Here is a 13,813-nt window from a genome sequence, read left to right as displayed (position 1 = left end):
GTCTTTAAAGCATACAATAACAGTATTTTTGTATTTTGGTTATAATGGGAAAATAACTGGTTATATTTGTGACAAGACTTAGATTCTTAGAGCTCTAGGCTTTTAAAGCAATTACAGTTACTGCCACAATCTGTATTCGTTAGTAATGAGGGAGGTGATGGAGGTTTCCTATGGTTTATGGCTGTGGAACCAAGCTACAGTAGGACCCCTAATTGTTAGATATTCATCTTTACCATAAGCAAATCATCTACAACATGGTACTCTGACAATATGTTTAGGTTATACAACTGTTTTTCCTCTAGTTTACATAATCTTGAGGAAGTCGAGTGGCAAAATAAAGATTTCAAATAGTTACACAATTCTTTCTTAATTAGTCTTTTACCAAATCTTAGATTTGATTTGATTGCTTTCTTGATTTTATCTGACTGTGTTTTCTCATAATTAGGCTTCAGCTGCCAGCCAACTACAATTGTAGGATGACTTTGATTGTAAAACGTACTCTGATTTGAGAGATGCTGCCATGTGAAATAATGTGTGTCTTACTATGATGAAATAGGTTGTTATGGAAAAGCATCCTTACTTAGAGATTTCTTTAATTCTGGTTCTTTTAAAATACATCTAAGATTGCTACTTTTCTTGGTCAATTCTTTCTCTATTTGACTTTGTCTAAAGTCTCTGTCAGTGCTTCTAACCAAACACTACCAGGACTACACCTTTGGTTGAATAAGTTGACTTATTACTCTTTGCAGTGAGAGAGAATGCACACAATGGGGAGACTTTGGACATCTCAGTAAAAGAGTGTTAGAAAGGATTTATTATAGGATTTGAACTTGTGTTAGGTGGTTTTGGTGAGGAGTAAAGGAAGTGGGGCTTCTGGATAGGATTCTTTCAGTAAGCAGAAGTAATTTTATGATTATATATTTTATTTAGATCAGGGAAGACTGGACTAAGGCTAACACTATAATTTGTGAAGAAGGAGCAGTCACTCATATTAGGATTTGGGATGTTTGATTATTTTTGTTGTTTGGACGGTGTTCATGTTTTTGTCTCTGTTAGGATGTGATTATAGAGTGATACTGGTTTTATGTTGATTGTCCATGGCTTTGTCTGACATTGATGTTTTATGAAATTGTTTATATTCTACGAGAAAAATACGAAGACCTGGTGTGGGTTCCAAGTCAGCTACTATTAACACCAAAGCCTAGTTGGTAGTACCAGGCCATCTCCTGGATATCACAGGGCTGCTTTTTTCCTTCTCATCTGTTTCCACCATCTTTCTTTCTATATCCCAGATGAGCATTTCTTCTTTTATCTCTCCTTTTCTTTTTCTGTCCACACCACTTTGTGTCCTATAGGTGCACCCAGCATACCCCTGCCTGAAGTTTGGAGAACAGATCAAAAGCATCAGATCTCTATGAAAGTAGTTTGAACATTTTATACTATAAGGAGATAAATCGGTCATTTAACAACATGGAGACACGAGTGTATTTAAGGGTATCTGGGAGCACTGAATGGAAAGAGTGAAATAAGAGTACATGGTGGAAATTAATTTTACACAGTAGTTTGAACTAAGATAGTGACATAAGATAGTAGGAAATAGAGAAGTATATACAGGTAGGAAGATTGACCTATTTCAGTATAGGAGTTGGGAACGATTAAGGGAATCTTTTCTGCAATTAACATTGATTGGAGATCTTCTATTATGTCTGAGTCACTGGGCTCTAGAGGAAAAGGGATGAAAAAGATGAGGGCTTTGCTTTCAAAAAGTTCAGTATTGTAGTCAGAAGGGCTTTAAAAAATCATTTGAAATACAATGCGACAAAGGCAACAACAGGTTGTATACTGTAATTACAGTGAGGGCACAAATGGGAGAGTATGAATTCTGCTTGAATCATTTAAGAAAGGTTTCTCAGCTGGTCATTGGATTATATTTGCCAGACTGGACTCATGAGCAGTCAGAGTATAGCAGAAGTTATTTGATGACTTCATGAGGACAGTTTTCATGGTAATGGAGATATAAATATTTAAAGTTATGAATAGTTGGAATGAGCTGTTTCTGGTTTTATGCCTCATTACAAAATATGCTTCTACATGTGAATTTCTACTGACCCGTGGTGTTGAGTAGAAGTAGTTGTGAACCCAATTTAGTAAGTCAGAATTTACTTTTCTGTACCTCTTCAGCCCATGGATAGAAGGATTGCTTGTCATGATAATTGAGCTTGTAATTGAGATTTATATATGAAAAGAGCCAAGAAAAACTTTGTTAATTGTTAGATTTTAATGTGGTCCAAATAGTAATGGATATTTAAAAAATGCATTATGATGTGTTTTTGTTGACTGTTCTAAAGACATCCTTTTTGTTTGAGTCCTTTTATCTAAAAACTGAAAATATCTGAAAATGGTTATTTTTCTCTTATAGGCAGTAGATCATCTAACGCAAAATTGCCCTCAGTTCCAACAGTTGGTTCAGTTCCACAAGACCCAGTTTCAAATATGAGGTATTTAAGCTACTAACTTCTGTGTTGTGATTTATGCCTTTGGATAACTCTTTAAAGTATCTAGTTACATTTCTTTTCTTTCATTTTTCTTCCTTCTTAACATACATGACATTTGGAGGCCTGGGGATATTTTAGAAGTTCATTTTATTGTAAAAGATTATGAGATATAAAAAATTCATAAGAAGTGGCTATTTGTGATAAATGTGCTAATGTATAAGCAAATATTTGGTTTATGTAAACTCATGGCTTGTGTTTCAAATGATTGTAAATTGAAAGTTTGGAATTTGTTCCTCTTCTATAAAAATGCTGAAATAATAAGTGACAACCTGACAAAGCCACAATTATACTGAATTTTAGATAGAATTTTATTGTCACTTACCTTACTTAATTGGGAATATGAATTTCAAATTCTAATTTGGAATGTTGTGAATGCATTTTCCATCACTAGAGCCATAGTGGCCATGCAGTTCTTGATTTTCCTTACTGCAATTGGAAAATCCATAGCACTACACAAATGTAGACAATTGGGTACTTCAAGTGCAGGTTCATGTTTGTGATATTTTCAGAGATAAGAAGTTCTATGAGATACATAGTTATTGACAGCAGAAACTTCCATAAATTTGTGTCGATAGTTTCAGTAGCAAATGCTTTCTTGGTGGTATAAATTGGAAGTACTCCTAGTGTGAACAGTAAATAGTAGTGGCTGTTTGTGTATATATTTGGTTTATAAATCAGAAACTAAAGCTGTGGATATCTGTGAATTTCCTGTAATACAGGGGCTAATTTTTAAAAAACTCATTAAATGTATATGTGAATGTATGAATATGTGTACATACAGCCACAATGACATATCTATGTAAATTGAGATAATTCTAAATGTGCCTATAAAGTATATTATTTTCAAATGAAAAATTGTTCAGGTTGCTTTAGAAAGAAATTGTTATAGACTTCATTAAAAAAAGAACATAAACTGCTTCTTTCAGTTTATAAACATTTATTGAATCTGTACTGTATACTGTAGCTGAGAACTTAGAAATGAAGACATGGCTCTTGAACTCAAGATTCTTATGGCTCAGTGGTGAATAGACAAATTTGATGAGGACTTGATAGAGTTTGTTAGATTATAATGGGGCTAGAAAGAAAGTGTTTTTAACTGACCAGTTAAGACTTCCAGTAAGAACTGGTGCTTATGTTAGTTGTTAACCAGATTATTTGTTAGGGCTGGAAGTGGCAAGAAAGATCAGGTTAGAAAAGGATATTCAAGGCAGGAGGACTGATGTTCATAGCAATAATGCCTCTTTAAGTAATTTTCAATTTTTCACATAATTTTACATTTCTATAGAAATACATAATTCATTTAAAAAAGTAGAAAATTGTTAAATTCTGTTGAATAGTTCAGGTAACTTAACATCTTTCCCTTAGTATTACAGAGAGGCTTGAACATGCTTTAGAAAAGGCAGCTCCTCTCCTGCGAGAGATTTTTGTGGATTTTGCACCATTTCTTTCTCGGACACTTTTGGGTAGCCATGGACAAGAATTGCTTATAGAGGGAACAAGTAAGTGATTTGTCTTTATTTCACTTATATATATTTACATTTCAAGATTAAAAACTCAAATGGATAATAAGAGATGCGTGGAATTTTGTTATTTTAAGTGTTTTCAATCTTTGACAAAGCTTCTCTTAGAGTTTGTATCTTTTCAAGAATATTTTACCTCTCTTTTCTAATGTGTTTGAGATTTTTATAAGTGATTTGGATGAATCAGAAGATATGAATTGAGCCAAAGAACTAATTAAAGTTAACTATGAGAATAGACAGTAGGAAACACTAATCTCACAGGGTTTTACTTGAGTTTAAGATCCATGTAAACAACAGTGGATTGCCACATATTAGGAAAATGAGGAATGCATTATTAGTCTCTATTAGTGAAATTCTGTTTTACAGCTAAGTAGAGATAACAGTAATATAGTACTCTATCCTGCTTACATCATACATAGTTTACTGGGTCTCTTCTAGGTATGTACTTTGAGATTGTGTCAAACTAGATAGCATACAGAAATACGTTGCTGAGGGGACTGGAAACCATGCTGTTTATGGATTGGATGAGGAAAAATGGGACTTTTTTTTTGTTTGGGGCATTTGCCATGTAGCAGGTGTCTTCAAATATTAGAGAAGGTGACTCAACCAAGTGAAAGTAGACTTACCCTGAATTTCCTCAGGCAGCAGATCAGTTCAATAGAGGGCAATTTTTCAGATATTTAGTTCTATTTAAGAACTTAATATAATGACTTCAAAATAGTAAACTTTATCCTCGTAAGTAAAATTTTTTAAAGGAGAAGCTAGAGGACTTTAATCAGTGATGAAATAGAATTAAATTTTGCATTCAAAAGTGTTTGGACTAGTTGATTGCTAAATCTGGCTTGTCTTTGTCCATGGTTGATGGTTTAGGATAAGACACTTATATTTTCCTAAAACTGAAAAATCATGGGAAAGCACTCCCATCTCTACTCTAGTGTGTTAAAATATCACCTTACCACTTTAGTTATTATAATTTTTTTGTAGTGTAACAGTAACTAGAGGATCTCCTATGGAATTTCTTAAACTTCTGAAAAAGCCCCTGTTTTGCAGAAATAAGGATGTAATGGAAATGCAAGGTATAGGTAGGTTAATAGTTTAAGGTATCTGTATCTGAATGTAACTATGGGGTATCAGCACATCATTTGCCCTTTATTTATTTATTTATTTTTATTTATTTTTTTTAAAGATGACCGGTAAGGGGATCTTAACCCTTGACTTGGTGTTGTCAGCACCACGCTCAGCCAGTGAGCGAACCGGCCATCCGTATATGGGATCCGAACCCTGGGCCTTGGTGCTATCAACACCGCACTCTACCGAGTGAGCCACGGGCCGGCCCCTCACTTGCCCTTTAAAGTATTTGTAAGTGTTAAGCTTTAGCTAGTAATTTCATTTTTGCTATCATGTATATATATATGGATTTGGTGATACACACTCTTATTTCCATAGAGTCAAAAAAGAGCAATTAATTTATTTGAGAAAGAAAGTTCAGGTTTTAGAAATATTTAATTAAGTTCAGGGGGACAATTTACTTTGATCTATTTGACCGATATAAATTATTTAGCCATGGACTATTTGATTAAGTCATGAAGAAATTTTATTTATGAAGTAATAAAATTTGAGAATAACTGAATTAAAAAATCAAAGAGTCTATATTACTAGGCTTTTCTCTAAGTTATAATTCATGTATTGATTATTTATTTTTTTAAAGTAGTGTGATGACTTATGAACTATATTTGTTTCATTACCATAAAAAAGTGAATAGAATGTATGTATTAATTATAGCCTTTCAGTGTAGCAAGACATTGTTGCTTATTAGTTGGTCTTTGAGTTTTATACTAGATCCAACAAAATAGGATACTCAGAAGTATTAGAAATTGACAATTCTAGATCCCTGAACAAAATTTAATTTAGAATCAATTTCTTACTGGTAAATTCTGATAAAATTAGTAACAAGGAAGAAGATGTACTGTTGCTTATTTATAAACTTGAGCAGTGCCTACTTACTGGATTGTGTTTGTAAAAATAGCAAACAAATCTAAGAGTTCTTATTTAACTTATATACATATTTCAAGTTACAAGCGATGTTTTGGATTGTGGTTTTATACATTGTAAAAGAAAAAGGTTTTGAGAGGAGATGATTGCAGCATAGCATTGTAAAAGAAGCATAGTACTGTACAATAAACATTGAACTAAAACGCAGGAGACTTTGGTTTTAATTCGATTTTTGCCAGTGACTTGTTGTGTGACCAGGTATTGAAAGTTAATTAATTAAAAACATTTTTTTTTACATATTCAAAAAATTTTTAATGGAAATGTCAAATAGTGACAAAAGTCGGAAGTACAATATTCATGAACTTATTACCAACTACCCAAACCATCTTCATTTTTCGTAATGATTTGGTATCTCCATCTCCCTTTGTTTTTCTTAGTGTTTAAAACAGTCCTAGGCAACATGTCATTTAATCTCTGAATACTTAATAATGCATGTAGAAAAAAAGACATTTTCGTACATAATCAGAATGCAATTGTTAATATCTGACAATATTAATAATAGTTCCTTACTATCATTTGATACCCGGCCCATATTTATCTTTATCTAAAAATGTTTTTTTTTTTTTTACAATTGAGTTTCTTTCAGTTAAGATCCAAACAAAATTCACTTATCACATTTGGTTATATCTCTTAAGTTACTTTTAAGTACATAATAATTTCAGATAGTTTCTCTCATTCTCCCTCTGTTTCTGTGCTATTGTTTTTTTGAAGAAATCTGGTTGGTTGTTCTGTAGAATGTTATGCATTTTGGGACCCTGTGGATATTGCTTCTTTGTGATGTCATCTCTACTCCATTTTTTCCCTAAAGACTCAAAGTTAAATATAAAAGTTGTATTAGCTTCCAAAGGACAAAGAGACCATTAGCTTAAAATTTTTTTATTCTATCTTACAATTACCATATGTGAATTTATGGATCCTTTTTATGAATCTAAGATTCATTATGGGGTCTTAGTGATCTTATTTTTCCTGTATCTTGAAACATTTTGTTATTTCATCATTACTTATCAGTTATTCTCAACTATGCTAAGAACTAAAATAATAAGAAAACAAGAATACTGGAATTGCCCCTACAATGATGGTGGAATAGCAAAAAAAGTCATTACTCTTGTATTTTACCCTTAATTTTGTTACTGTTTTACCCGTCATATTTTAAGAAAGTACAAACTTGCATTCTCAGTGGGAACAAAAATTCGTATTTGGGTAGGCAAAAATACCCTAGATATTACAATGGTTTGTGAACCCCCAAAGTGCCACACAGTATGTACTATCTATAACGTATATGAGCATGTCATTCAACAGGAAGGACTTCATTGTGCCAAATTTATGAGGTAAGTTTTGGCAAGAACCTGGACCATCCCAGTGTTCTAAAAAGACATGTGACAGTGTTTTTCATCTTTTGTGATGATTATGTACCACAGTTTACTTGATACAGTTTCCAAGTGGATAAATGCTAAAGGCAGGTGTGTATACAGTGATGACTGGAAGGTAAAGTTCATAACGAAATGAAAAAATTTAGTGGATTGATCATTCTAAATGGTGTTTGTAAATCTAAAAAAGAAAATAGTTTGCAAGTCTGGAGCAAAGAAATTGTTCTCTCTTCAACAAAATTTTGAGTCATCATACTTTTCCAAAGTGTTACATTTGTTGATATAAGTTCAAGAAGAAAAATCAGAATTAATGATGAGTTAGAATCTATTAAAACTGTGTTTGAAATATAGAATTAGTATTTACAAGATGGATATATCCCAGATTTGTGATGAGCATTTAGTTGCATCCAAAGGATATTGCTCATTTGGGGGTATATATGAGGATACTTGAAAAAGTTCATGGAAAGATTGATATTATCTTTTCATTCTGTTTTTTTGTGAACTTTTTGAAGTAGCCTTGTACATATACTTTCAAAACCAAGAAGATATGGGATAAGAATTTGATTTTATTATGCTTAAATTCTTATTAAAATTTCTAATAATATGTATTACCATTCGTTTATCTTTCAATTATTTGATAACTTAAAATATAAAAAGCAAAAGGGTTTTTATATTCCAGATGATAAATGGTCATGACTAGTTTTCTTGGTATACTTGAGGGTTTAGACAGATCAATGGGTTTAGATGGCAGTAGCTTAATACCTGGTAAGTCATTTAATCTTATAACTGAATTCCTATATCTGAGAGAGTCTCTACTGAAGAAATTGTAGTGGTATTTGATCATGAAATTCCCAAAGAGTGTAAAACTCTTGGCTTGTCATCCTGAATTTGTCCTTTTGAAAAGACTAAATTCCCTATCTTTGAAAAACCAACCAAAAAATAAAACCAAGCAAACAGAACCCAGCTATTATTCTGAGAGACTTTAGGGAAGTCGTATTATGACTCTGTGGGCTCAGAGACCTGAATGAACTCATAATATCCTCTTTCTTTTCATTGAGGCAATAATTGTGTGCGTGTGTGTGTATGTGTATTTGTAAAATGAAAATTGATACTTCTGACAGCAACTTACAACCTGACCCTAAGTATTGTTTTAGGGCCCACTTTTGGGTAGTTCTTAGAATCTGACTGTAAATCTGAAGGCAGATTTACTAGTTTATTATTAATTTCTTGCTTTTTCATACATGTACCCAGTATCACCCAAAAGCAAAAATTTATGTCAAAAATGGATGTGATTTAAATTGCACAATCTGAAGCCAAGTCCCTTATTGGGGTTATCTCCTATTTCTGTATTCCCAAAGTTATACATTTGTGTTTACAATATTTATTTGCTTTAGACAGGGAGCTTAGTAATAGAGGTCTATTATCAGGTCTCTTTTATCCTATGAAACCTTTTCTCACTTAAAATTGAATATACTGTCCACCTTGCCCTCCCCAATAAATCTACAATCACCCCCCCAAACCACATTAATTGTTCAAATCAAACTATGAAATGTTATATGACTTTTCACTAGCATTGGTATTCTGCACATTCAACTCACGGTCAGTGGACATGTTTTTGCTGACTCCTTAGTAGGTAGCAGCTATCAACCTTTCTATGATTTACTAACCTTCATTATTGGGAAATAAGACTGAAATGAATAAGTATAAATGTTTATATGTAATTTTTTTCTTAATTATATAGGTATTGAAATATCCTGTGATATGTGTCGTAAAAGGGACAAAAGAGCACCTATAAATCTCTCTAATTTTGGATGGGCCAAAGTCCTTTTTATCACTATCATTCATTATCTGAGCAGATATGAAAGGGCTCAGATTAGGGGCCAATGGTGGAATTCTGGTTCCTTTAGAATAGAGCGATAAGAATTAATGACCTAATTGTAGAAAGGTCTGAATTGACTTGCTGGAAGTAATGGGTTTTGAAGTTGGAATAAAACTGAACTTCTTGTATCTGAATTACATTTTATGAAAAGTGGCATTTCAGACCAGCAGAGGGCTACACCAGTAATGACAGATGGGGTATTGCTCTGCTTTTCCTTTCAGCTTTGGCAGCATTAGCCTGATGAGCTATATTCATATAAGCCCTACAGAAAATACACTTTGGTCTAGTTAATGGCCTGCTCACCTAATGCAGCATATAGACATCTATAGCTCATTTTCTTGCCAGTGCTGACACTTACCATCATTTCCGTGTCATATATTTTTTCGGACATTGAGAAAAATTGTTCTTTTTTAAAAAGTGAAGGAGGTGAACAACCTATTTAACTTGAATGTTATTTGTAAAGATACAAAACACCAACATATGCCATCATTTGGTTTGAGGCATTATTGAAAAAAGAAAGGAGAAGAAGGAACTAAAGAGCATGAAGATAAAAGAAAGGGAATGGGTTGGATACTTGGAAGAGCTTAACTGGTGAGAAAAAGAGGCTAATATTGTAGGTTGTTTAAGGGCTACCAGGAATTATTTTAGAAGTTATATCCTTGAACTTAAGCTTGTGTTTGCCTAGAAGAATATAGAATAAAAAAATTGTATCATTTCTGATTATTAGAAGTGTGATTTAATAATTAGTCTTTTTGATTATTGGCATTGCTTTGTTTAGATAGTGGTTATAAAATGTTCTTTGAACGAACTATTTTAGATTTCATTGGTATTAAAACTAAGGAATTCTTTAGATGGCTGTTCACTATACAAAAGTTCCTTCCTAAGGATATTTTTGGTGAACCAAAATGGAACATAGAAGAGAACATATAAATGGATTAATTTATAAGAAATTAAGAATATATAACAGACAAGGGCTTGCAATTCTGTTCAGGTTTAGTGTGAGGTCAGAGGTCAAGGTACTAATAAGAGTGTTTGGGATGTCTGCTGCCATGAAACAAAATGGAAACTTGATTGATAGCTAGAGGGTTGAAGGCAGGGAGTGCGGTGGAGAAAGCAAAGGTCAGGGAGCCATTTCCCTTCTCTGCATGTGTAACGATCAACTCTCTCCAAAACAAAATGTAGATGATATTGATCAATATGGCATATGTTGTGCACATTTCTGTGAGTATTGTGAAATGACATATATATGAAGTTAAAATAAATGTTTTAGTATTTTGAAAGCTGAAATTAAATAATTTACAAAAAATGTTAGTTTTGATGCCATGTTTAAAGTAAGTGTAGAGTACCTCGTTTAATTATATCAAATGTGTACAGCTTTAGTTCTTAGCAAGATGTCGAAGTTTTATTTTAAAAACCAATTTGGACAAAGTTGTGTAACACATAAATCCCTGATGTTTGTTTTTTACTTTGTAATTCTTTTTTAATTCTCTTTAAAATAGGTCTGGTTTGCATGAAGTCTAGTAGTTCAGTTGTGGAATTGGTTATGCTACTGTGTTCTCAGGTGAGTGACAAGAAGAAATGTTGAATTAAAAGTAAATTCTCACATGAATTTCACTTGACAAGGAAGTTACATTTGCATTGTCAGAAACTTTTGCTGTAGTTAAGTTTTGAGTTTGCAGTTTTAAAATAATTTTATTTGTATCACAATAGGATTACTTTGATACTACCCAAAGATTTGTCTTTGATACTAGCAAATGATTTTGAAGCAAGTGCTGAGAGAAAGCAGGTAGATAAATGAGAAACAAAGGTTTTTAGAGTTATGTTAAAAAAAATCCAGATCAAATGATCTTGAGATGACTAAATTTCTTTGCTGTCTATATTAAGGTTATAGAAACAGATTTATTTCTATACCTTGTGGAGTGCCACTCTTTCTCCCTTGGGAATCATGGGTTTACTTCCCTTTTGTGCAGAGGTTATAAAATGAGTGATAAATAATTTTGAATTCTTGTCATTGCTAATTATTTTTGACATACACAGTAGATTTGGGAAAACATAAACAAAAATGTGGCAGGCATCATAAGTAATTGTAGAAAACAAATTCCTAAGAGCAAAATTACTTTCAGTGTCCAGAAACCTTGTACTTCATGTGATAAACTTAAATGATTTTTTAGAAACATATAAAAACATGGATCCTACATTATTTTGTTTTCTGTTTCGCAATTAAACAGATGAATGTTTTTATTGAGAGCTTTCTTTGTAGTCTTTTAAAAGTGATATCTTGCTGGTAGTAAATTCTCCTACTTAAAACTTTAAAATAGCCTTTTTTAATAGGAAGGGTATTGGTCTAGAGGTCAAGGGTTTTGACCCATTTCAGAACCTTTGACCTTCATTTACAACTCTTACGGTTTACTTGCCTAAGGAATAAGGATAATGCAAAATTAATGTTTCTTTGCATCGATTTATTTGTTTTAGTGCCTATATTGCCAAATTTATTTAGACTGTGCTGATGGACGTTTCATGAATACAAATTAAAGAATCATAGAAGGTGTGAAAAATCAATATATACATTGTCAGTAAAGTGCAATAAGAACAATTACTTCTAGAGGTTATACCTAATGGATTTTTATGATGAACTTGTGAGGAGTAGTTATGTTTCTTAGTGGGCTTATTATTCCTAGATTTAGTGAGAATCATGTTTTTATAATTTAATCCTCTGCTTTAGAAAACTCCATTTCTTCAAAAACTGACTAGTAAGATTTCTCATTAAGCCATCTGATTTGAAATAATTATTTCTTGGATGAAAGTTGACATGTAACATTCTTATAACGACATGATGTTACCCTTAATTTTAAGAAGCATTCATATATGGTCTTTGATCTTTGTTCACAAGAATATGAATTTATTGTTTATAGTGATATAATTGTTTCATAGGTGAATTTTGATGAAGTTTCACTTTCTGGTTTAGAAGAATTGAATATATTTTTGGTACTTGAAAGCTATTTCAGATGTAGTATATTACATCTTTGAATGTTAGAAGCTGTAAAGATAAAGCATGACGTGTTTTAATATATGTTTTTGTCATGTATGTCACAGTATCACTTAATACTAATCCAGTCAAATGGGACATGAAGATCACTTAGTACAGTAAGTTTGAAAAGTCAGATATTCTCAAGATTTTTGTTTGAATAAAATACATTATTGGGTATTTGGAGTCCTTAACATTTCTTATGAGTTCTTCAAAAGTTCCTTGGCATCTCTACAAGATGTAGCACAGTGTGAAAAATGATGTGAAAAATGAAGCCAGAATTAGCTCCAGATGTATACAGATTGTTCCGGGGTGATAATTACATTTTTCACTTTGAATTTTCCTAATTCAAAGAGGTCAACTTGGCAATCACAAAAGTGATTTATTTTGTTAAGAAGTGAACTGTCTTTTTCTACATGAAAGCTTAAGAGATATGTAATTGAATTTCAAGTCGACATTTTGCAGATACTGGGTGGGGTTGGCTTGAGTTTGATTGATAATTTTTTTTAGTCTGAGATAGGGTGGGAAGTAAAAAGTCACCATCTTGCTAAAATTTTAATTAATTTTTTAAGAGGAGATGGAGAGGGTTGAGTGCCAAAGATCGAAAGATCAGGTCAAAAACTCGTTTTTAATCACATAAGTAATGGGATATGCTTATGAACTTAACATCTGCAAATTTGACTTAAAACTTTACAAATTAGTTGGTGTTAATTTCATGACAATCAGCCATGTTCTGATTATTTTTCTGGAATCCATTCAAAACTTATTTTCATTTTGCATTCTTTTTAATGAAGTGTTTAACCACATTCTATTACAAAAGAGACTTTAGATCCTAAATTTAAGAAATGAGGAATTAATCACATTTTGTTTGCTGCCTATAAGACCAAACAGATCACTATATATTTCTTTAAAGCTTCAACTAGGTTTATGTTTTTCAGTGTCCACTCATTCAGTTAATAGTTGATTAGGCATTATTTTATATTTTATCCTATTTAAATTTTAATATCGTTTAGGCAAAGTGGTATTCTTTGGGAGCTGAAAAACTATCTTATAATAGCATTATATTTTTGAGTAAAATTAATATATATTTAAGGTTTATTAAATTAGATTTAGTCATATGTTGAATCCCTTATAAAATACTTCAAGAACTATCTAAGCTCAAAAGACTGATTTAAATCCTCTTCACTTAAAATAAGACTACACATTCTTTAGGAAACTGTGTGTTCTGTGATGCACACGAGAAAATTAAACAAGTTCTCAGCTATATTTCAGATTTAGTTTTTCACAAGCATGCAGCTTATTTGTGCTCCATGTTTGTTGTGTATGTGTATAAACCTGGTAGAAATCTATAAGAATTTGTAGAAAATGTTAAACAAATGTTTCAAGTAATAGTACCCTAGTGTTGTATAATGTGT

At 32.1% G+C, this 13,813-nt stretch overlaps 1 protein-coding gene across 6 annotated transcripts in view; it reads left to right on the top strand.

The window, feature by feature from the left end:
- The window catches only part of LRBA (LPS responsive beige-like anchor protein), a 754,439-nt gene that overhangs the window by 207,942 nt on the left and 532,684 nt on the right, over window positions 1–13,813 (top strand). For all 6 annotated transcript variants that reach the window (XM_063108839.1, XM_063108840.1, XM_063108844.1 and 3 more), the window contains exons 32-34: window positions 2,420–2,498; window positions 3,921–4,054; window positions 10,873–10,934. In XM_063108839.1, coding sequence (XP_062964909.1) covers window positions 2,420–2,498; window positions 3,921–4,054; window positions 10,873–10,934 — 275 coding nt within the window. The remainder of the gene's footprint in view (window positions 1–2,419; window positions 2,499–3,920; window positions 4,055–10,872; window positions 10,935–13,813) is intronic.

This window comes from Cynocephalus volans, chromosome 9 (assembly GCF_027409185.1).
Source record: "Cynocephalus volans isolate mCynVol1 chromosome 9, mCynVol1.pri, whole genome shotgun sequence".
NCBI lineage: Eukaryota > Metazoa > Chordata > Mammalia > Dermoptera > Cynocephalidae > Cynocephalus > Cynocephalus volans.
This window is presented reverse-complemented; position numbering and strand designations above follow the sequence as displayed.